Source organism: Plectrocnemia conspersa, unplaced genomic scaffold (genome assembly GCF_051122295.1).
Source record: "Plectrocnemia conspersa isolate PC_06_02 unplaced genomic scaffold, ASM5112229v1 ptg000002l, whole genome shotgun sequence".
Classification (NCBI taxonomy): Eukaryota; Metazoa; Arthropoda; class Insecta; order Trichoptera; family Polycentropodidae; genus Plectrocnemia; species Plectrocnemia conspersa.
In genome coordinates, this window is record NW_028277166.1 from 26341154 (window position 1) to 26365300 (window position 24147).

At 35.6% G+C, this 24147-nt stretch overlaps 1 protein-coding gene across 7 annotated transcripts in view; it reads left to right on the forward strand.

The window, feature by feature from the left end:
* The first annotated feature begins 1853 nt into the window (after nucleotides 1–1853).
* Nucleotides 1854–24147, forward strand: part of Ino80 (chromatin-remodeling ATPase INO80) — a 48932-nt gene continuing 26638 nt past the window's right edge. For 4 of the 7 annotated variants that reach the window (XM_088205657.1, XM_088205654.1, XM_088205660.1 and 1 more), the window contains exons 1-17: nucleotides 1854–2019; nucleotides 2444–2698; nucleotides 4537–4748; nucleotides 4819–5093; nucleotides 5161–5356; nucleotides 5427–5564; nucleotides 5629–6478; nucleotides 6552–6698; nucleotides 6759–6899; nucleotides 6964–7079; nucleotides 7144–7433; nucleotides 7504–7745; nucleotides 7818–7978; nucleotides 8043–8207; nucleotides 8298–8442; nucleotides 8518–8645; nucleotides 11789–11956. In XM_088205657.1, coding sequence (XP_088061783.1) covers nucleotides 2458–2698; nucleotides 4537–4748; nucleotides 4819–5093; nucleotides 5161–5356; nucleotides 5427–5564; nucleotides 5629–6478; nucleotides 6552–6698; nucleotides 6759–6899; nucleotides 6964–7079; nucleotides 7144–7433; nucleotides 7504–7745; nucleotides 7818–7978; nucleotides 8043–8207; nucleotides 8298–8442; nucleotides 8518–8645; nucleotides 11789–11956 — 3615 coding nt within the window. In that variant the 5' untranslated portion in view covers nucleotides 1854–2019; nucleotides 2444–2457. The remainder of the gene's footprint in view (nucleotides 2020–2443; nucleotides 2699–4536; nucleotides 4749–4818; nucleotides 5094–5160; nucleotides 5357–5426; nucleotides 5565–5628; nucleotides 6479–6551; nucleotides 6699–6758; nucleotides 6900–6963; nucleotides 7080–7143; nucleotides 7434–7503; nucleotides 7746–7817; nucleotides 7979–8042; nucleotides 8208–8297; nucleotides 8443–8517; nucleotides 8646–11788; nucleotides 11957–24147) is intronic. The other 3 variants (XM_088205656.1, XM_088205661.1, XM_088205659.1) reach the window with 1 other exon arrangement.

The window sequence follows — 24147 nt, forward strand, 5'->3', positions numbered from 1 at the left end:
ACCTTTCTGTTCTGCGTCACGTCTCATCACTTTAGTTATTATCGCAAGACTATGTATAAAAGTATATTTACTAAATTTCCTTATTTTATAGGATTTTTAAAGTTTATTTTAGCAAAGGTAGTTTATAATTTGCGATATTTTTCATAATATAATATTAAAAATAAAGTCGGTCAAAATATTGTATGGAAAATGTGGGAGCCGATGCAGTTAGTAACACTTGAGCTATGCGGGCAGCGGGAGTATTTACTCGATTGCCGACACGACAGAAGGACGTCTTCCGCCTGTTGACGCCTCACAATCGGCGAGTGTGTCAACCGGAGAAAAACATTCTTAAGAAATCTATATAAATTATAGGAATTGCTATTAAAAATCGTATAACAATTTAAAGTTGTGGAATAATCCACTTTAAAATTCAAATTTTTTATTTAGATCAGCGCTGTGCTGAGTCAAAAATCAGAAACTCTTTCCTTGGACATTTCTGTTTGTACATCTCATGTTCAATTGACTTTTTTTTACCTCCCACCAGCATCCGTAAACGAATAAAAATGTCCACAGTGACCATTTTTAGTTCTTTTAATTTAATTTCACTTTAAAAACATGAACTTGTTCGTGAGCCGCCAGTTGGACAGCGCTGATTTTGATAAAGCTAGATAAGGTTGCAAGAAATTGAAAATTCAATATAAATTCTTGCGTCTTAATACATCATTGTGGATGATTCAAGTTGTTCTAGTAAGTTTAACAATTTAAAGGTATTGAACATGATAAATCAAAGGATAATCAATGAATAACATCCAAAAGACTTGGTTTTGAATACCATATAAACTAGTGTCTGAGAGATATGAATTAATAATTATTACAATTATAATTTTACTCGATCATGGCAGATTATGTTTTCCTGGCATTTTCTAATCTCTCGGATGAATATCGTGATGATTAATTATAATTTAAAAAAGTCTTGCATGTATACTATAAAATAATATTTAATAAAAAGTTAAGTTTAATGCATAGGTAATATACTATATGTTTAGGTAAACATAAATGCTTTTTTGTTAAACTTATTAGAATATTTTTAAATATATATTGTTGTTTAATTCAGTACTTTTCAGTTAACGAAGGTAAACTTTATCATAAAAAATATTATTTATATATTATTATATTTTTAAAGAAAAATTAACGTATAACTGCCTCGTACCGAATTAGAAGCGTACAATTCCTGCAAGAATCGTTTTTGACGTATTAATTGAGTGTTCACTGTTTTGACCAACACTCACTCGCTGTCGCTTTTTTACACTTAACTAACTAAAAAAATGTACAAATAAATATATTTTTGGAATAAATTTAATCCCCGATAGCAGAAATTACCCTTAATTCAGTTTTTTTCTATCACTGTCAGAAGTATTTTAAACGTAGTTTACATTTATAAAAATAATAAAATTTAGAAACCTTTGCACCAACTTAGCAGTATTATATCTATACATTTTCAAACCTTACAAGTAAACCTAAGTAACTGTAAACCTAACAACATTACTAGAATGCAACAGTAGTATAAGAAGTCATCTCATTATTTAAAACAACTAAACCTAATTAGTAGCTGAAACATAAGTTTAGATTTAATTGTTATATTTAAAATTAGTTATTTACAATTAATTAAACTGATTGGTATTGGGTAACCATTTTTATCTCGCGACAAATGTGAAAAATCCAAATCGTTCATGGTCGTAAATCGTAGCGTTATTGTTGTCATTTGACACATGTGTAAAAATATAGTTCGGTTACGGTCGGCCGTTCCTGCTCTACGATTGGTCGATTCTGGATCCGTAGCGGTGTCGACCAATGGCGGCGCAGCTCGGCCTAACCGGTGGCGCCGAAGCGGCGATGGCGGTCGCCAGCGGCGAACGGCGGCCCGGCGACCAAAGCTGCGGCCCGCCTGCGCTGCGTGCGCTGCGAGCGCTGCGTGCGCCGAGCGCCAGAACCTCCCCGTTTCGCTGCAAAACCCCGGCTCAGGGCGCCGCCCCCGAGGTCAGTGCGCCCCGCTGCGATTCCCCGAACCTTTCGAGCCTTCGCCCCGGGCGCGCGCCCCCGCTCCGCCTCCGTAGCGGTTATGTAAACTGGAGGGACGGATATAACTCGCGCGGCGACCGCAATTTGCCCCTCGCGACCGCTAAACTGACATGTCACGCTCGCGATCGATTCCGATACCGTTCTACGTAGAATCTGATCGTAGTCGCATTACAGCTGTCAAAAATGTTGAACATGTTTGACATTTGCGCAATAACACCACGATTATCGACCATCTGTTTAAATCGGTTTAATATTTTTTCTATTCTATTCAATTTGACCAATAACAATAACATCGCGATTATCGACCATGTATCATTATTTAATACTTAAATTCACTTATTATTTTCAACAATTGCTATAACCTCACTTTTATCCGTTTCAGAGTTCCAATTCATTATGGCTGAAAAGCCGATCACACCGACAAAATCGCTCAGAAAAGATGATATCGCTAAACCGCTACATTTGCAACGACTGGAAGCCGCCTTAGATCTTAGGCCGTTCATGTCTTTCATGGATAAAGTGTTCGAAAAAGAAGAGTCGGCTAAAGAAGATTCCAGCTCGGAAGACAGTCAGATCAGCGAAGATGATCTGTCGCAGGGCGATAAAATTATGCACGGCGTCGTCACTACTAAAGATGGTGAGTATTTTGGACTCACTAACATAAACCTAGATTTGTATTTTAAGAATTTATTTTCATAGTAAATATGGATTTATACAAAACAGCGGTGGCCAGTGCGTCGATCGTCAAGCTAGTTGTAGTCTAACGATTCCCGTTAAATATCATTTTGTTAAACAATATATGAAGATGTCCCTACTCCAGATCCCGCTTTCTAAATGTTCATTGATGCAACCTTACTATCTTCCATGAGGTTTTGTACTGTTTCTATAGTAAAAATTGAGATTTTGCGTTTTGATATTTACATAGTACAAAACTATCTGAAAGAAAGTATTATTAGTATTGTGTAAATTACAACGAGTAATATACAAAATAAAATGTGCATTTATTGTAAGCATTTTATAAAATAGGTATGCATTAAAATAAACAAGCTGTGCATTAGCATTGTTGTGGTTTAAGTATCAACTTTTAAGGCCAAATTGTTTCGATCGTACGTGTACCGGATTATCCGTGCAGTGAATAAATACAATTCCATTGATATTAACTAGTAGAATTATAAGTCAATTGTTGATACATTTAAACTGGCCTAGTTAGTAAAATTATATTCATACTATTCAAAATATAACTTCAAACCAAAACATAACCTAATAAAAGCTCTAAAACTAATTATTTTTATTGAACTTCTATTAGATTTATTAATTTAGGTAGATTTGGGTTTGAACATAAAATATTTCTCAATATAATATTTTTTATTGAATATGTTTCGCTGCAAAGTGGCTTTCATGAGCTGGTGAAAACATTCACCGTGCTAATCATAAATAATCTGTCCAACAGTAATCTGTAAACTAAAAAGAGGAAGTGATTACAATTTTAAGTCGCTGTTGACATAAATAGAGCCTTTTATAAACAAATAATAATTAGCTGTTAGTAAACAAGTATATTTAATTTACAATAATATCAGCAAGATTTTTGATAATGTTGATCACTAAATTTTATTAAATGAAATTTGTAAAATGAGAATCTGTTAAAAAATTTTTTAATGGTGAAAACTTTTGCTGTAAAAATGAATTATTTCACAGAGTTTCGAACCAAAACAAAACCGAAAACTAGAAAAAAACTTTTATTTTTGTCCCAGAGCTGAACTGAAAAAAAATATTGGTTCGGTACATGTTTAAACATTATAAAAAAGATATAAATCTTAGACATAGAAACATTAAAATTTTTTTTTAACTTTTCGGGACTGTGATGGTGGCGGGCGGCAATTAGACACAGATTGAGCCGCTGCAATAATGTTTTATTGATGATACGAGTTGTTTACATTATTACAAAGGGGCGTGCGTGCGACGGCACGTGTCCGACCCCTATCAAGCTTGCCGGTAGAGAGGGAGAAAACCGTCACGCCAATGCTACTCCAGTGCCGACCAGTTTTGGGCATAACAAATCTAAAATCGGCCCCCATAAATTAATCACCCAGAGCTGAACCGATAACCGAAAAAACAGTTGTTTTTTGCGAAATGAAAACCGGATCCAAACTGATATATTCTTTTTAATTAAACCAAAACGAAAATTGAAATGATAAAATAACGGTTTGAAGCCCTGTGATTCCCATCCTTCAATTTACACGATATAAATATATTCCATTCAAAGACTGACTTCCTGATTTTCTCTTTTAATTTAACACTCAAAGTTTTGATAAAAATATTGTCACTAGTCATTAAAAAAATTAAAGAATAAAATAGTCAAATAATCATAACTATTTATGTAGTCACTCTTTTTGTGACGATTGAAAACGTTATATTGATACTGAAAAAATGATTCATTACTTTATGTTTCTCCTATTATTATTAATTATATTTTAGAACGACGAGGCGACAAATCCACATTGTACAACTTCGACAACATGAGAGTCGATGACGATCGTTTGTGGTTGCAGTCTGTCCTTTTGAGTGATTCACCTAGTGACGACAGTGACGTAGATTGCGAATTCATTAACGAAGCCTACCTCAACCGAATGCTGCGTGATCATGTGGATAGAAAAAAATATGCCGCTAAATATCACAGCGATTCTGATGTTCGTTTTTCATGATTGATATAATTCTTAGGAGAATTCCTCTATATTTATCTAATTGAATTGGTTTCAGAATGCGCAATACATGTATTACAGCGCCGGTTTACTGTCGACGTACGATCGTTGGCCTTCCCTCCAAAGGGCGATGACAATCAACACCAATACCAAGACTGTCAAGCGGAAAAGAAGTAAAATAAACTCTGGTGAAGTATCACGATCGCGAATGTCCAGACCGCCTCCTCCGCGACCGCTTTCAGATAGAGAAGATTGGGACGATGGTTTTTCAATAAAAGAAGAACCCGAAGATGGAGAGATTTTCACCGGAATGTCTTCAAGAGCTGCTGCTAGGTTTTTTATATTCATTATTATCGAATAGTTGATATGAGAGTTGTATTTATAATTGTTGTGATTTTAGAGCTCGTAAAAAAGCAGCAATGGCTAAGAAGCCTGAAGTTCTTGCTGCTAGACGACGAAAGCTATGGCAGTTGATGGTTAAAAAAGAGATGGGTAAAGTACAGAGGACTCGTGTAGCGGCTCATAAAGAAATATTGCAAAATTGCAAACGAATGGCTAATTTGTGTACCAAACACCACCGACAAAAGGCCATGCAGGTTATTATTTATTGATGATTGTAAAATAGTGTTTCAAGTGTATTTTTAATCAATTATTTGTATCGGTTAGTCTCAGAAGAACATGAAAGAAACTGTTTGGCGATGTAAGCGGTTGACAAGAGAGATGCAGTCGTATTGGAAGCGTTACGATCGAGTCGAGAGAGAGACCAGACGGCGGATGGAAAAAGAAGCTGAGGAGCAAAGAAAGGTAAATACTTACCAGGCATAATTTTCGAGGACTTAAATTGATCATGATTTGTTTTATTTTACAGATGGACGTTGAATTGATAGAAGCTAAGAGGCAACAGCGAAAGCTTAATTTTTTAATAACTCAAACTGAGCTTTACGCCCATTTCATGTCAAGGAAAGTCGGGCGAGAGGGTGGCTCATCATCTCAACTCAGGATCCTTAGCCAGTTAGACGAAGAAAAGACTCCAAAGCATTTATTGCATTTAGATACGTATGATGCAGAAGCGATGAAGGAAAAGGCGGCTAGGAATGCCACACTAGCTTTTAACACCGAGCGGCAAAGAACTCAACTATTCGACGCTGTAGCTAGACCGGGAAACGTGGAACAACCAGAGGGCATACCTTCCGGAGAACACATTCAACCGTCAATGTTCAGAGGAACTCTAAAAGGATATCAACTTAAAGGCATGAATTGGTTGGCGAATTTATACGATCAAGGAATCAGCGGTATATTAGCCGATGAGATGGGTCTTGGAAAGACAGTACAATGCATAGCGTTTTTGTGTCACGTTGCTGAACGTCTGGGCGTTTGGGGCCCGTTTTTGGTTGTATCTCCGGCGAGCACTCTTCATAATTGGCAGCAAGAGATGCAGAGATTCGTTCCTGATTTTAAAGTGGTGCCATATTGGGGTAGTCCTAGTGAGCGCAAGATCCTCCGTCAGTTTTGGGAACGGAAGGATTTGCACACAAAAGAAGCGGCGTTTCATGTCGTTATCACTTCGTATCAGTTGGTTGTGAGCGATCTAAAAAATCTAAACCGAGTTAAGTGGCAATATATGATTTTGGACGAAGCGCAAGCCATTAAGTCTTCAGCAAGTATGCGGTGGAAGCTACTCCTCGGTTTTAGCTGCCGAAATAGACTTCTACTCTCAGGTTAATTTGAGAATTAAATGTTATACAATACAATACAATATATTGATCTAAAATTTTATATAAATAATTTTAGGTACACCTATACAAAACAGTATGGCTGAGTTATGGGCATTGTTACATTTCATTATGCCGACTTTATTTGATTCGCATGACGAGTTCAATGAATGGTTTTCTAAAGACATCGAGAGTCACGCTGAAAATAAAACTGCTATTGATGAAAGTATGTACTTTAATTTGTATTATATATATATTCATTTTACTACATTGTTAATATTTTTAGAACATCTGTCTCGTCTTCATATGATACTCAAACCATTTATGCTTCGGAGAATTAAAAAAGATGTAGAAAATGAACTTTCCGATAAGATTGAAGTAATGGTTCATTGTCCGCTCACAACGCGACAGAAGCTTTTATATATTGGTTAGTTTTTAGTCATTAAATATATTGTTTTTGTCATTATTTAATATGTTTTATTTAATTGCAGCTTTAAAAAAAAGGATCAAAATTGAAGATCTTTTGAACGTTGGAGGAGAAACTGGTCATAGCATAGATAAAAACTTCACTTCCAATCTAATGAATTTAGTCATGCAGTTCAGAAAGGTATGAAAAATCTTTATTATCTACAACAGTAGAATGATTTTAAAAATATATTAATCATTTTTAGGTGTGCAATCATCCAGAACTCTTTGAAAGGCGTGATGTTAAGTCACCGTTATTTGTAAAATGCGAAGACTATGACGTTCCAAAGTTGATAGACGACGAAGGATACCTTCCAGTGACTTTTCCTTCAAAAAATCATCTGCTCTATAACAACTTTTCAATATTCACTGCGGAATATATTCATAGAAATTTATTTCATAATAAAGATATAGTTAAAGTATTTAGTTTTATGAGATTCATTGGCCTATCACCAAAGGAGCTTAATAATATTACTGTCGGTGATTGGTTGAAAATGTAACTGTCACTTAATTATTACATAAATATTTTAAATATTCATATTATACAATTATGGTACTAATTTTAGGATATCGTATTTATTGGAATGGAAAGGAGATAGTGATAAGATACGCTTTAGGCATAACTGGTGGGACATATCCGATCTGAGTGATGAGTTGCAATATCCTACTTATAGTAATACATATTACGATAAGACGTTATCGAAGCATAGGTTCTTAATTTGCCCAGATGGGAATACTTTAAGGCATTCAAAGACTGATGGATGTATTTGGAACGATTTATTATTCACTAATCAATTGAACACGGCTGGTAAATATTTTTTATCATTGTAAAGATACATTTATTTTAATGTATACATCTAACCATGACGTTTTATTATAGCTCCCATGATTTTCGGACACATTGATCATGTAATTACGAGTATGCCGGAAACTATGGAGCACCGGCTCATGAGGAGCAAGCATGCGTTGGCTCAGGGTTTCATAACTGAGCCGTGCAATGCTATCGTTGAGGAACAAGAAATCATTCCACATACATCTAAGGTATGTATTATCATATATATAAAAGTTAAAATTGTGTGTTAAATATTTTTTTTTTATTTGACAGAAAACTAATAAGCCTAGTGATAAGGTAATAATTAAAATGGAAGATGGCGTGGTAGATCATAACATGCCATTAGTTCCTGAAATTGTACATAGACCGTTAGCACCTCAAACGCGCCACTGCGAGGCCACTTGTTTGCCGTCGTTTCTGTATTCATCTGTTATTAAGGTTTGTATCATATCAATACTATTATTAAAAAATTGTGAATTCATCCAGTATCTAATTAAATTGTTTTCTAATTTAAATTTATTATTGTAGGTTCAATGTGGTGTCAGGCGAATGTACGCTTGCTCGAGAGCCGCCGCGCATAGGTGGATCAGGAAAGAGCGAGAGGCTACGCGGGCAGCTCAGTTGGCTCCCCCGCCCAAACCGCCCCCGACCGCTTCTTGTCTCATAGTACCTGGTGAGACATTGTCTACTGATTGTTAAAACTTATAATCGTCATATGATTACATTAAAAACGAGGGTTGCGTTTTAGATAAGCAAACTTTGATTACTGACGCCGGTAAACTTAATATACTCGACGGACTGCTGAAAAGACTGAAATCTCAAGGGCATAGAGTTTTAATTTATTCGCAAATGACGAAGATGATCGATCTGCTTGAGGTGAGCTTATTATTTTTTTTAATATTTCTAAGAATTTATGGAATCTGAACGTTTGACGATTCTTATACTATATTAGTCACCATTTTCTGTATTGTTTATAAGAAAATTTAATATAAACTAAATGGCTCGCATTTTGCTCCTGGTTATATCATATCCCTCTCCACCTATCCGTTCACCAAGCTTTCTGCTTCAGGATTAATACTTTCAGAACCAATTATGTTCAGTTGCATAGTTTTGATTGATTCAAATTCCCGGAAGTATTCAAGGGTTACTAACCTAGATAGATAATTTGTGGTATCCATTTAGATAACTGGTTAATCGCTGGCTTTTAAAGGTGGTTTGTAAAGCTTATATTACAGAGTTGGCGTGAAATTTTGCGGAGCCCGAAAAAATTACAAAATATTAATATTATTAGAATAAATTATAATAACAATTTTATAAATGTATAGCACTAATCTTCATCATTTCAGACACCTTCACTTTCCATTTCAATGTATTTCACTATAGTATTGTGTAGTGGTAAATTTTCATAAAAAATTGAATTGGCAGGATCTTGAAGGTTCTTAATAAATCCGATTTTTTTTGAGCTTTCAAAGAAATCGGTCCATTATATGCTCGCAAAAAGATTATTGTAGTGGGAAGGAATTGTATTGACCTCTACTTTTAATGAATGATCAATTCTGTAGATCTGAATTTGCCTAAGTATAGAAGCTTTAAATGGTTTTAAAATATTTTTCATAGATTAAAAATGTACAATATCTGGTTTATCTAGAATGAAAGGTGTTTTTCTCGCATTCAAAATAATTTTGTCTCAATTTTTGGTATAATGTCTTTGTTCCTTCAGGCAGGTAATAATTTAAAATCAAGTGATAATTAATTATAAAATAATGGTAAAATATTTAAAACTTTCTATCTTAACTTTTCAGGTAATACTGCAACATTAACAATAGTTTAGCATAAAAAAACATTTTTAACTTAATGATTTTATATTATTAAATATTACTTAAATATCTGCAATCACTTCCAATATTTTTTGCGAAAATATTCTCACCCACGTAATTAATATGAGAACTTTCTTTCAATCTTGCTATTCTTATTAACTTCTGTTTACTTTTAGTTATATTAATCAAACAACTTTTCATTATAAAATGCAAGGTGCTAAGAAATCATAACCGAATCACTCAAATTACGATCTGTAACTGAAGTATTTTTTAAATTTTAAATGCAACTGATCAGAGATTGTACTTGTTGTACAATCTCTGATCAGTTGTACACGTTGTACATTTTTTCTTCCTTTTTTTTGAGTATTGTAATAAATTAGTATCCCCTCGACATTTGAAAAAACGAAATTTTCTTTATGTTAAAGAAATATGATATGCATGCACAGACTAGAGAATATCTGTTCTGTGTAAGCAAGTGATGTGTTTGCTCTTGTGTTTTTGCGGCGTTTTTGTAATATAAGTTGCTCAAGTCTTGTGTGTAAAAAAAGAGTTGTTAAGGACAGTTTCTATAATTATACATACATATATCATCACACTTTATTTTCTTCTTAATTCCATTCTCGTGTCTGTGATTAACTCGCATTTAACAAAGATGGGGAATATAGAAGTTTTATTTTCGCTAGTAGAAATATATATCTACTGGTGAAAATGTATTTAGACTTCACTAGTAAAAATATAACATTTATACATCGCATGTAAATAAATAATGATATGAATGTAAATGTATAATATATATGTATTTGTACATATGAAAAACTTAAAATCATATAATTTTACTAGCACCTGCCAGATAAATTATATTTTTACTGGTAAAAATATATATTTACATGTGAAAATGTATTCCGATAGGATATCACTTAAATGACATATTTTCTTGATAGATTCGAAAGTAAGGTTGTTTTCTTAGATTTTCTAAGGTATAACTTGAGAATTTCTGGTGTCATTTCAGATTTTTTTAATGTTTCTATTTCATTAAGATTCATAGTATTTAATTAAATTACATGCATTTTTCTGGCCAAATTTAATGGTAGGTAAATGCCCTCCCTGGTTTAATATATGATTACTAATATAAGTTAGCATCTTTGTACATATGTATATATCGAAGGAAAACGTTAGTTTGTGAGTTGGTCTCACTTCAGTTTAAATCCATGGTAACCCTGTTGCAATATAATTAAGAGCTTAACATATTAGTACAGCAAGTTGAATCACTTTGATTTCTTGGAATTCGATGAGCAAATCACTTGAATCTTGCATACTAAGAAACTGTAATTTTTCAGGAATGTCTTGTCAAACGAGCGATTATTATAGCTCTTGTGCGTTAAATGTTTCCACACACTCGCGACTTTATGACTGCACATATTTCATGTGCATATATAATAATACATAAAATGTCGTTTCGCCCACAGTTCAAAATCGTTTTCCCACAGTGAAAGTAACAAGTATGAAATTTACGATTTTCGAAATGATTTACGCCTAGTTAGACAAACCTTTCGACTATTACTATCAATATAAATTTAGTGTCGAATTAAGTGTGCTGTGTACACAAATGTTCACAATGCGTGGCGCCATTCGAATAAGTAAGACGTCCTCGATTTATTTTTCCCTCATTTTCGAAGAACATCAATAGCGGTAGTCAACCACTTTTTCGGAACATGACCTTATCGCGTGACATCACCGCTTTACTTTGTGTGTACGAATTTAGTTACTTTTCAGCTTTTGTAGGTCAAGCGCTAATTCACAAAATGTGTATATTTGTCTAGACTCTAGACTATTTTTTTAACGTTGAACGTATTCGTATTATACTCCCGTATATTACTTACACTTTCACCACTTGACCTTATCGTTTATGTATTACACAGAGATGATTGCATTACATAAAAGCTTTAAGCTCGCCACATCGATCCTTTATATTTATACCCATCATCCATCCATAGCCGTCGATTACCGTGGGACGCGGTCGTTTTTGCATTATTTGCATCTTTTGTCGGTGTTTTAACCGCACACACACACACCCCCACGTAAATTATGGTCGTTAACCAACTACAATAACTAACTGCCTCTCTTATTGACTTTCGAGCCGCATAGTTTCGCGAGTGGGCTTTTATTTTAAAGCTTAACGATGTGCTTCGATTTTTCCAACAGGAGTATATGTGGCACAGAAAGCACAAGTACATGCGGCTGGACGGTTCCAGCAAGATATCGGCCAGGAGGGACATGGTGGCCGACTTCCAGGCGAGAACAGATATCTTCGTCTTCCTGCTGAGTACCAGAGCAGGAGGACTGGGAATCAACTTGACCGCAGCTGATACGGTAAGCTTTATTGACAATATTTCCGCGTTTGTGAATTGTATCAATCGCGATCGTTAAGTTTTTCGGAGGTGGAGGTGATGGTTCTGCCACTAACTCGTTAAAATGTGATTTTATGGTAGATACTACAACTTATCTAAATAATCTTAATTTGAGGTTGCAGTGTAAAGAAAACTTACTGGTTGATATATATATATTTTCTGAAATTAAGGTTTTTTAATCCAAACTATGTTTGTTGAAGAAAATTTATATCGTTTTACGTGTTGTAAATCTGTATCTGCACTTGGTTGGCAAACACAAAAGATACATTTATAGGCGTTTTACACAAATAAGCAGTATCAAAATATTATTTGGAAATGTGAAAAAAAATGTATTTTGTAATAATTGCTCAGTTTTGATTGCAATCTACTGCATAGAACTGCAATCCTCCCGGCACGACGTCCTACCAGGGCTGTCGCGAGCGACAGTCGCGATCAGATTGACCGTTATCGATTGTCTCTGGCATCTTTAACCATTATAGAAACGGAGGTTAGAAAGTAGCGATATGGGAAAAAGCTATCTTACGAATAATGCTAAGAAAGTGTCGTTAGGAAACAGGCGCAAGTAAAAATATAAATGTAATGTAACAACGAGTAAATTCGTTTTGAAACTCCTATTTTTACGCGAGCGGGTTCGTTGTTTTAGTGTTTGATATGACTTTTCATTATTTTTATTCAAGCAATCATGAATAAGTTTTCCAGAACGTCCGGATTTGTCCGGAATTTTTCGGGCATTTGATCCTCTGAATTTCTTGGAGTCCCGGTTTCTCAAAGCAGACAAATTATATAAAAACAATTAGATACACTTTCTAGTTCTTAAGTCTAATTTTGTTTCGTACCAATCTGCGTAAATATTGTAACGCAAAGAGGAGACGTTGAAATGGTTACTAATTACGATTATGGTGTATTTCTATACATAAGGCTGATACATAATCATTATGTTTATTAGACGGGAATATTAAAAATAAACGAGTTTACTTTCGAATGTGTCAATTGCTTTTTATTCTCGGAATCTTGTTAACTAGCACTAGCTTTAATGTAATCTAGATTTTACATTTCTTTAAGTTCCATGCTAGTGTTCGATTTAGTCAAACTATTCTGAAACTCAATTTTTCTATTGAGAATTAAATCAGCCACTTAGTATATAAACGTGAATATTTCCACGGTTCAGAATTTCCGCGATGTGTCGTGTCGATTACGCACAATATTACCGAACATAATAGTGTAATATTAACGGGGTCGTTCAACCGGCTGACCGCGAAACGATTTCACACCCCCAATCGCCCCCTGACCTCCCAACCTCCTCGGTGTAGCGTAATTCAAAAATCACGTGACGACAAAACGGTACACGCGTCAGATAATAGATTGAGAGATGATGTGTTGGGGACAAAATAGGAGACAACGTGCGAACAGAATCGTGACGAGGAATCGTGTGACGGTTTTGACGGCGCGTGTCACAGACGGTCAAGCAAAATTGATCTGTTATCGTAAAATGGATCCATAAATGACTGCTCAGGAATCTTCCATGTATTGAATGTCCAATTTAGGTGCACATGTTCATTACTCGAATCTATCTATATATTTATCGATTGTTAGGACAAAATTAATAGACGTCGTAGGTCATAAATCCCACAGTTGTCACACGTAAACGACTAGACAAACGGTCGTTATTGTCAGCGGGCCGTGTCGTATCATAAGACAATTAGGCAATTATGGGATAATGATTGTGTCGCCTATAATTGCCCGTCTTGTACCAATAATATTTAATGCGCACACGCCTCCGTCGACTTTCACGTTCGAACGCCAATTTTCGACACGTTTCCACGTTAAAACGTACCGTTTTATTGTGCTGTCGTGTCCGAACGGCCCGGCCACGACATCCTTGTCGGACAACGGCGCGTCCTGGATGAGCAGTCGCCGTGTCACTCTTGGTCTTGTTAAAAACATTTTAAAAGTAATTGGACAGGACCTCTTTACAATGTAAAGTTTAATAAAATAACACTATTCTTCTTTCATGACGTTTTACAGCTTGCTGTAATTCTGTAATCTTCAGGTACATGTGGTTAAAATATTTTAAATTCATTCAATATAAAATAAAAAAATATCTATTCATATTCATAATATCTCAAATTTTCGCTCAAAATTGTGAAGGCCTGATACATTTAGTAAACTTAGAGCTACTCGAGAAACACCGAGGCAGAGCGGCAGCGGGGAGGATAGTACTGATTAATGACGCGACGCTAACAATTTAAAATAAAATGCAGAACAGACCGTTTATTACTTCAGGGAAGAGGGTGGAATAAATACAAATAATCGCGCTAATAAAACAATATGTACACTTCTGAAATATAGCACATGTTCTTTATTTATTATTTAATTGTATAAAAATAGATTCAAAATTTCGCTTATTAACACAGTAATAGATACATAGTTATATTCTTTGGGGTGCGATTTAACAAGGAATTATTTTAAAAGAGATGTGCATTTAAATAAATACTTTGCTCCATAAAACGAATTGTTTGTGCATTACAACAATTCGTTTTATTATCAGTGTGTCATGGGTTTATTAAGTTTATAGCTAACGTTAGTGACGTTCGTTAGCTATTGATATTGAATTACTCAAATCATAAAACACAATACTACTCTAACTTGTTATAACGAAAGGTGTGCCGCTCCAATGCACTTCAGCAGTTGGGATGGCTGAAATTTGTGGGTGTGGTTTTGAATTAATACCTCATCCTCTTGACTTACATATTTAGCTCCATCATACTTCTATATACATATATTTTAAAATAACACCAAAGAGGGCAATGATGAAGTATTTTATAGATCAGGATGACGATACCAATTACTCCAATTTGTTAAACAGATCCAAGTATTAAATTAAATTTGATTATTTCGACACGCATTAAAACACCACAACCGCATCGATTCCACCACTGAACTATATAGCCTGGTAATATATTACAGTGTAATATATGGCTCGACGAATAATGTAATCTAGCGTCGCCGAAAAGGTTATCATCGGTATTAAACGGTCATAGTTTTTTGACGAATACATACGCAACCGTGTTCGTGCTGCCTTACCTTAGGTGTGTATTTATAACATAAGGGCGTTGCTCGAGTGCTCGACTCCTGGCAAAGGTGGCGTGTAATATTAGTGCCATAAGCTAGCCGATTACTATCTGTTTACCGTGACTTTTCCCAGTTAACCCTTTGATCGATACGGCAGCAGCGCGATCGATGATTAGTGCAGTCACTCACCCCGATCCGTCATATCTGCATTTATGCTTTTGATAGGCGATTGACCCCGCGGCGGTGGTTGTGTTAAAAGTGATGGTTATGGGGGTGGGTTTTATGTCCGTTCGGTACCCGGAAGGGTTGTCGTTCGTTTAATTACTGTTTTTTTTTTGCGAACGTTTCAAAGCCTTTGCGAAACTTGATTGCTTTATAGTTGATAGTTGAAAGCGTGGGGTGCGTTGAAAAGCTATGGCTGAAAATAAAATAAATTTTACACAATATATATAATTATATATAAAAAATAATAATGCATCCAACGATAAATTATTTTTAATTTTGTATGAACGTAAGCTTAATCATCGCCCATCCATTTGATGTAAGGTTGATTTGGTCGTAATGTTTGTTTTTGTTCTCTAGAATGCTCCCATCATGACAGACCAATAATTCGACACGATTATTACGAAATCATCATCATCAATATGCAAATGCTCCTAAAGGACTAGACTCCCGTTTGTCTGGTTGCCGTCACGATGTACTTGTCCACCGTTTCATTATCACGCCCGATTCGTGCTTGAATTTTTAAAGCGCATTTTGATGAGATGTCACACGCGCACATCATCATCTCATTGGTAAAACGCTCCAGTCGCGTTCCCGTATTATTGTGGAATAATGGCGGCGTGCCTCCATCCAGGAGTTTCTAGGTGGTCCGTCTGACCCACCACCGCCCGATCCACAGACGGATGTATCACATTTTTACGATCTTGTTAATCACGACTCGGTCTTTCGTCCTCGATTCTGTATGTGTGCGACCTTTTTGATCTTTTAGACCTCTGAAAAGTATCGCTTTCTGTTTCTTCTCCGTCTAGATTGGAATATGAGAGGATGTGCGGTGAAGGTGCCATTTGTATTGAAGTTATTGATTGGGTTTCCTGTAATGAACTTTAGAGGTGGCCTATTATGTAAATGTAGACTACAACTCAAATATATTTGTGGCACTTTTAAATGCCCTGATTGCGATCCACCTATTTTTTCTGGTTATATGTATATTTTCTTGATTATATATTTGGAAATTAATAGTAACGTGAAAATACTAGCATTTTTGATATTGTGAAAAAGAATAGATGTTATTTTGCCTCAGTACCGGTATTGCAATTCCCAGCGGCAACCTTATATCGAGCTTCTTGATCTCTTAAATGTCTCGAAATGATAGTAGCAGCGATGTTTAATGCCCGGTACTAATAATCAAACTATTCGCCGAATTTATGTTATAGTCTGCGACACTTGTATCCTGTGATATAACTGCGAAAAATTAGATAAATTTACTCTGCTGATAAAAGGGTTGCGCATCTTTGACCTATAGCGTTGTTATCGGAAGTTGCCTTTTCAGTAATATAAATTACAATATGATGAAAATGTTCCTTATTTTCAGACATGTTTAACATTTTACAAAAACGCTAGGGCTTAAGCTGAATTGTAACTCTGTTAATAAACAAATAATATTTACTTAGTTGATATATTTATTTAGTCAGTACTCCGGTGTGTACGTATTAACCCATCCTTCCGTGAATTGAAAAATAAAATGAAAACCACATCACTGCACAGCCGAGGCAATAAAGGGATGATCGGTACGAGGCAATAAAACAGTTAAAAATCAGCATAACAGGCGTAGCAGTAATAATAATACGAGCACAGTACGTACCGCTCTTTCGCATGATCCGGTCCCCCAGACGAAACTAATGGATTCTCGATTATTTTTTTTCATTTTTCCTATTAAATTTGTCATATAATACCGAATCGTGAGGGAACACGAATCGGCCGTCACGTGACGACCGACAAAACTGCGGAACGAACCCGGTTCGGCTCTTTCCTCTGCTTTTATATGGTATTTTATATTATATTATTATACGTTCGTGCCGTTCGATTTATTGCATACACACATACACACGCACTTTATAGATGCAAAAGATTATATGTGTGTGTCATGTCTCGCAATAACAGACACTCGTCACAAGAGAATCGGCGATAAACGCCACGATAAGCCACTCGAAATAGCGTTTCTTAAAAAAATATGAGATGAAGATGTACGGTGGCGCGGGGGTGCGAAACCTACGTGTGTAGCTTTTTTGGGTTAATTTTCTTAGCTTTTCCGCTCGGTTAGATAAGCTGGCTAAGTTAGCCAATCTGTGTGATCGACCTTAATTCTTGAAACATAATGAATGGTCTAACGACTGCTAAATATATATAAACATGTCAAACGGTGTTAATGACCCGAAATGAGTGTGTGTATAAATATACTAATCTTTTAAGCGATTGCGATGGGAAAATCCGCAGATTTATAGTGATTGTAAAATAAAATAATAAATGTTGAATTTCATATTGTGGGAGTGAAAATTAAGCAGAAGAATTTAAAGAAATTGTATTCATTAAAATACTTTAATGTGTTTCACATTTATAATAATATTATGTGGTTTTAAACTGTTGACGATCCCAGCCGCGAAAGACGTCTTTATATGACGTGCGACACTTAACATAATAACGCAGGGAACGCATGTCTTCGCTGAACGATTTAATGTTGTCAATCATCAAAAAACGCTCCCGGAACACCCTATACTTTTTGTATATGTATGTATGTATGTCACATCCATTCGAGATTCTCCTCACGGCCGGTGCACCATCATCAATCGTGCAATTCCAGCAAGTGAGCGGTCATGTTATAAAGACCGAACGAAACGGTACATCCTCATTGTCGGTTCTCATGCTTGAAGATGTCAACGAGGAGAGGAGAGACGAAAAACGACGGCGACACTGACTAGTATCGTGAAAAAGTACAATCGACACATGTTACGATTTGCATTTTCAATACATTCGTATGTGACGTGTGTGACGAATCCGGAATCCGGAAAATATACTGAAATTTTTCATCGGCGATAGAGAGAAAGGTTTTCTTGTGGTATTTCACCGGGTAGTTCCCAGAATTACTAATGCAGATATTTAGAATTTCTCTTTGTCGGTCAAAAATACTTGGAGAGTTGGTGTTATATTGTAAGCGCCTAGATGTGTCTTCATTAATAGCATCTTTTTATATCAAGGGTGGTCGAGAGCCTTACCGTTGAGAAACTCGGGAATTAAGACTGTCAAACATAAATTTGCTTTTCAAATTAATCGTATTACTGCATTAGCCGATTTAGCCAATTCAATGGCCACCTCTGGACTAGGGTTCTTAATTATTTTTAGTTTTTAACTATTTGAATATGAATAAAAAATAGATGAAGTATTATATTATTTATACTGATATTAATTCACTTAATCAATTAGTCAAAAAAATCAATTAATTGCCTGTAAAATATTATTTAAATAAAAAAATAATTATTTTAATTAATCATTAATTACTTAAATAATCTTTTAGCATTTTGAATTTCATAAAATACTCATAACATAATGCGAATTACTGCGAACAGTAAGGACGTTAAAAGCTCATCAGATAAGATTTTCTTTGAAAAGTCCGCATCAACTTCCTTCTTCTCTAACACCCAATCCGCGTAAACTCTTCGTTATTTATAATCTTGTATTATCTGAATTTTATACGGGTGTAGGTGCAAGTCCAGATGCAAAATGCGCCAAAGGGAGCATTAAGAAAAGCCCAAAATTTGTGAACCCCGACGAATTGACAATTTCGGTCTTTGGCCACACTTTCACTCACAGCAGCAATATTCTCGGCTGAACAGGCGCCACGATGATGCATAGGTCTTACCTTATCTCCAACGCTTCCAGTCTTTTCAAAGTTTGCACTACAATGAAATTTACATTTCTGTAGAATAATTAAGCAATTTTAACGCGTAAATGTGTTATTGCAAACTAATATTTGACACTTTGAACTTGCGTGATTATTGTCATCTGTTTGATTTACAGTGCTGCCGACATAAGAAACTCGAATTGGATCACCATGTAGATGGTAGTATCGGGCGGCTAAGTCGAATTGTGATTGTCGTTCGTCGAGTTTTTGACGGGTGATATGTGTCCATGTGAGAGTTGGTACCGTGATTCGTGATTCGCGTGAGAGTAGGTACCGTGGGCGTCGCTGGTTGTCAGTAATTATTCGAGGGATTGTCTTTCGCCGCGTTCTTGCCAATGATTAGTGATGTGACCGAGTGTCAGATCTTTATACTTGTCCGTTCACAAAATTAAAAATAATCCCCTTTGATACTAAACTGGTTTAAGTTAGACCTTTGATGTGTAATATACGAAAACGATATTTGATGAGAGGTTTTCAAGGTGTGTGTCTCGAATCTTATAAATGTTGAGTTTTTTTGCTATTAATATTGATGGTTTTCAAAAAGTTTCAGTGGCTATTGTTCATACCGATTCCTAATGTTTATTATCGAACCTAACCATCGTTGATGGCATGATTTATAAATGTCATTTTTAAAACCTCTACAATTTTTTTAAATATGTAAATAGATATGTTTTGATTAAAGCCCCACAAAAATAAGTTAGGCAGTCGAATATGGTAAAAGAGGGGGCTAAGCGAGATCATAATGCATTGTTGTGTATTTACTGGCTCTATCCTACTGAAAACATATGTTAAAATTATACAAACTGGTATACATATATTTTCGTAAAATTAAACAATCCGGACAATTGCACCGTTGTAATTGAATCGGCCGCGTTCGAAAATCCATTACAACCCTTTGAATATTGAATAGTATTGAATGGCGAGAGGCACCTAGCCAAGTCCTAAATCATAATGGCAGGACAATAAGCAATAAATACGCGATCGTAGCGTACGACGACGATAAAGCTTCGCCCCGGATCGATTTATAGTTTCGGTCACGCGACCGCCGTCTCCGGGACGCGTCCGGGAAAAGCGCCCCGGCACTATGAAGCCATTACCGGCCGGCCCGGCCCGGACCCGCGTCGTCGTTATTAAAGTCGGGAAGCGCCGGATTTGTACTTTATGCAGATTGGATTTCTCTCTCCGGGCCGGGCTGTTCCGTGACCACTAATGGATGTCGCGGCACGGTCTGCCGTCTAGACAGTAACCTAACTTTTAATTAGTTCTGTTGGTGTATCTCTCATATCTCCATTGGGCATGAATTCAGATTAGTTTTGCCGTTCTGTGGCCGGGTGGGGTTTAGAAGTCGAAAGTGAAATGCTACACGGTACCGAGTGGTAAGGGATGAATAATTTTATTAAATACTTGTTATATAGCAGCTAACCAACTTTAGTATGTCTGGTCGTACACAAATTATTGTCAAAACGTCTGGTATACACGTCCATTTTTATTAATATTAGGTAAGGCTACAGTTTTAAATTAGTGTCGTATCAAGATGTCGTTTCAGATTTATCATCAATACATTAAAGTATTACATATTTTTAAAAGCATTAGGCCGAAATAACGTAGTCTGAAAGGCGCTGGACTGATAACTCTAAGACCACGGGCTCGGGTCCCTACAGCAGACTCGATTTTATATTTGTAAAAATGCAGCATTATTAAAAAATGTCCGAGCTGATAAATCGCATTATTGATTATCAATCTTAATAGATAATAGTTTATAATTAATTATAAATTTGTTACCGATATCCAGATTTTGACTGTTGTGGTCAGTCTGTATTTATTCCAGTTCATTGGTCAGTATTTATAAAGAATAGCCAGTATTTATATTATATGCTCTGTATTTTATCCTTAAAATCAATTTTATTTTTACAGATGGTCAGATTAATAATACATGGTCATTACCAAGATGTTTTAGGGTCAATTTGTTTGGTTGGGCTCGGAACATCATCAGATGTTAACACAACAAGCCAAGCTTGTTGTCTGCCGCGGCTCTGTCGTTATTTCCGCTTCTATCGTTTTTCTCCGAGCAGGGGTGGAGAAGCTGGTGTAGGATGATGTCCAGTGGATGATTGTGGCAGCGCAGGTGTAATCGAAGTTCGCTACTCTGCAGCGGCGATCGTCTCCGGGAGTCCCTCTCTGGCCCTGACTGTATATGACTGTATGGGTCACCGTCTACAGTCTCAGGCTGTCTCTCAGTCTGCCACCATCTAACGTCTCATTGGAGATCAGCCTTAAATATCAAAGTTTCAAAGCTCGTTTCAATTGTTGCATTCATTTCTTCGACCAACGAAATATGTCCACGCCTCTAGAAAATGATATTTTCCTGATGGATATCCTTCCGAGGTCGAATGCCTTTACGGTGCTTTTTCTCGTCCGGTGATATATTGTTTTCGTACCTATTTCGCAACAAAGAAATATTATTTCAATGCATCGGAGAATTATTACGTACTATTTATGTAAACCTCTTTTTTTCTGGACGTAACGAGGGCTTTTGTGTGGTCCCCTCATTTATACTCGATTGTCAAGTTTATCCTTATACCATGGTTACGGTAATTATTGCGCGAGTTTCAATGAGAAGAACCCCCACATTAGTATAGGGAAAATTATAGTTTAGGGCTAAATTCATAATTAAATTCAAATTTAAAAACATTGGGGTAATTTTTGTGTGTAAGTGTATATTTTTGGGTACAAACTTATATTACTTATTAATTATGAATAAGACAGGATGCGAGAAATGACACATAAGGAGGTTAAGTAACTGTTACTATTACAGATAAGGTCGTCTATTACCCGTAGCAAGCGAAGAAACCTTTTTAATACTATTTATTTTTATGTTATGTATCATTGTATCATTGTAGGAAAAAGTAAGCGATGTTACATTTTTGCATAATGTACATAATACAATTGCTTCTTTAAATCATAAATTCATTTCATGTCAACAATACAAAGGGAATCAAATTATTATGTTAGAACAAGGATTGTATTTGTTTTTATAATAGTAGCTAGTTGGCGATTTGCTGTCACTCGTCACCCATGTATGCATATCTAATGATTGTTTGTCATAAAAGCAATTTAAAAGATACTCGATTGTACATGCAATTTTTATCCGTTTCAATCACTACGAATGCATGCATGCAATTTATTATTATAACACGTAATCTCACCATCCATACCCCGAAAACATTGTATACCAGACGTTCATCCGCCGTTTTCTTATTGACATCAATTTATTTTATGGCCGCACGAGTCATCGCGCATTAAGGGCTCCATAAAACCACCGCCGGCTCAACCCCCTCTTGTGCATCGAGACCATTATCCTTCCGAGCTCTTCCCATGGCAGCCAGCGATCGTGACATTGTCTCGTGTCATGTCATCATGCCGAAATCGCGAACTCTCCGTGACCCGCGCTCGAGTGACACGTGATGCTCCTCTTCCACGGCGAGTTCTTCGACCCTTTAATTATTGCATTCAATAGGCGTTTTTTTCTTCGGCTCTAGGAAGGAAAAAATCTGGAAGCACCCCGTGCCGAGCACGGTTTGTTACTTCGCCGCCAAACTCATTTGCATACCGTCGATACTGTGACGGAGAGAGAGAAAGAGACCACTTTTTCGCGTCGCGTTCTTGCTATTTTCATTGGTTCTTTTCACGCGTATTTTGTACTTTGAACCTTTTAATTAATTTAACACAGCCTTGACGTACAATTTTCACGTCAATCACAAAAAATAACGATGCTTGTCGGTGGCGGTTGCAAAGATCGATACTTCCGTATCGCTTCGATATTAATTCGAAAGTTATGTCAAAGGAGAACGCGCTGTGTTCGTTTGTGTTTTATTATTTATTTATTTATTTATGGTTGCGTGACTGTCATTAGCCGCCGGAAAAACTCTATGATTTTCAGTAATTTATAGGTTTCGTGTGCTGTTGTGCGGTGTGGTGTAGTGGGTGTTTTTTGATAGATATAAGGTTATGGCAGTAAGATGCAGCTTATCGTTGCATAATATTTTGTGTCATGCCAAATGGAACAATTTTCTTGTGTCAAAACGTCATGTCGAATTTCATTGTGTACATTGTTGCTTCTTATATTATATTAGTTTTCAAAGTACAGATTGCATCTAGAGATTACAATACCGGTATTGGGGCAAAAAGTGACATTAGCTGGTAGAACAGATTTTTTTTATTATTTTTTTGAAATCCGTACTAAAACGACAATGCCCATATTGCTTAAAAGCAAAAGCGTAGATTAATCTAAGTATTTTTATCGGGGTAAGATATCAAAGTAAAATAATATTATCTTTTTTAGCCAAAGAGGGCACCCTATATATTCGATATTTCTGCACAAATTAAAAAAAAAATTATACATGTTCGATATTTTTGTACTTTTGTATATGCGCGACGTGTCAACATACAAGGTATGCTTTTGCTTTATCTCAGGCAAATTTAACGGTACCTAGCAGTTCCCGATAATTTTGTTATGTAACAGAGAAATTACCGCGCTCTTTTTATGATAGGGATGGCTGGCGAAGTGAAAACAAAAGCAAGTATTGCATCCACAAATTTCTTTCTGTTATTTGTACATTTTATCTCTATTCAGACCTATTTTTATCCAATAGTCTTCACTAAATATTAGTGCTAAATATTAGTCTCAAAAATAAAATTTAAATAAAAAACGTATTTGAAACTTTTTCATTAGAAAATAATGCAATGTAATTTTTTTCTGTTACCAACTAAAGATATGTTGTACTAGATGAAATAATTAAAATGTGTTGACCTGTGTTTTTTTTAAATAATACGTGATTTATATTTTATTTTTTAAGTAAATAATTATGAAAAATCTATTTATTTATTGTTGTAGCAACAAAATTTCATTGATTTTTATTACCTCACATCATCGAGAGTACACGAAAAAAGTTTTAAATTTCAAATCACATGTACTTCATTTATTTAAAGATTTTTTTTTTTGCAAATGTTATGCCAAATTGTCTGGGACTAAAAAGGTTATGCCGTATTTGCGTATTTCAAAGTAATTTTTCAAGTTTTTATAATTGAATTATAAAATTGTTTATGAAAAAAGCATATATCTC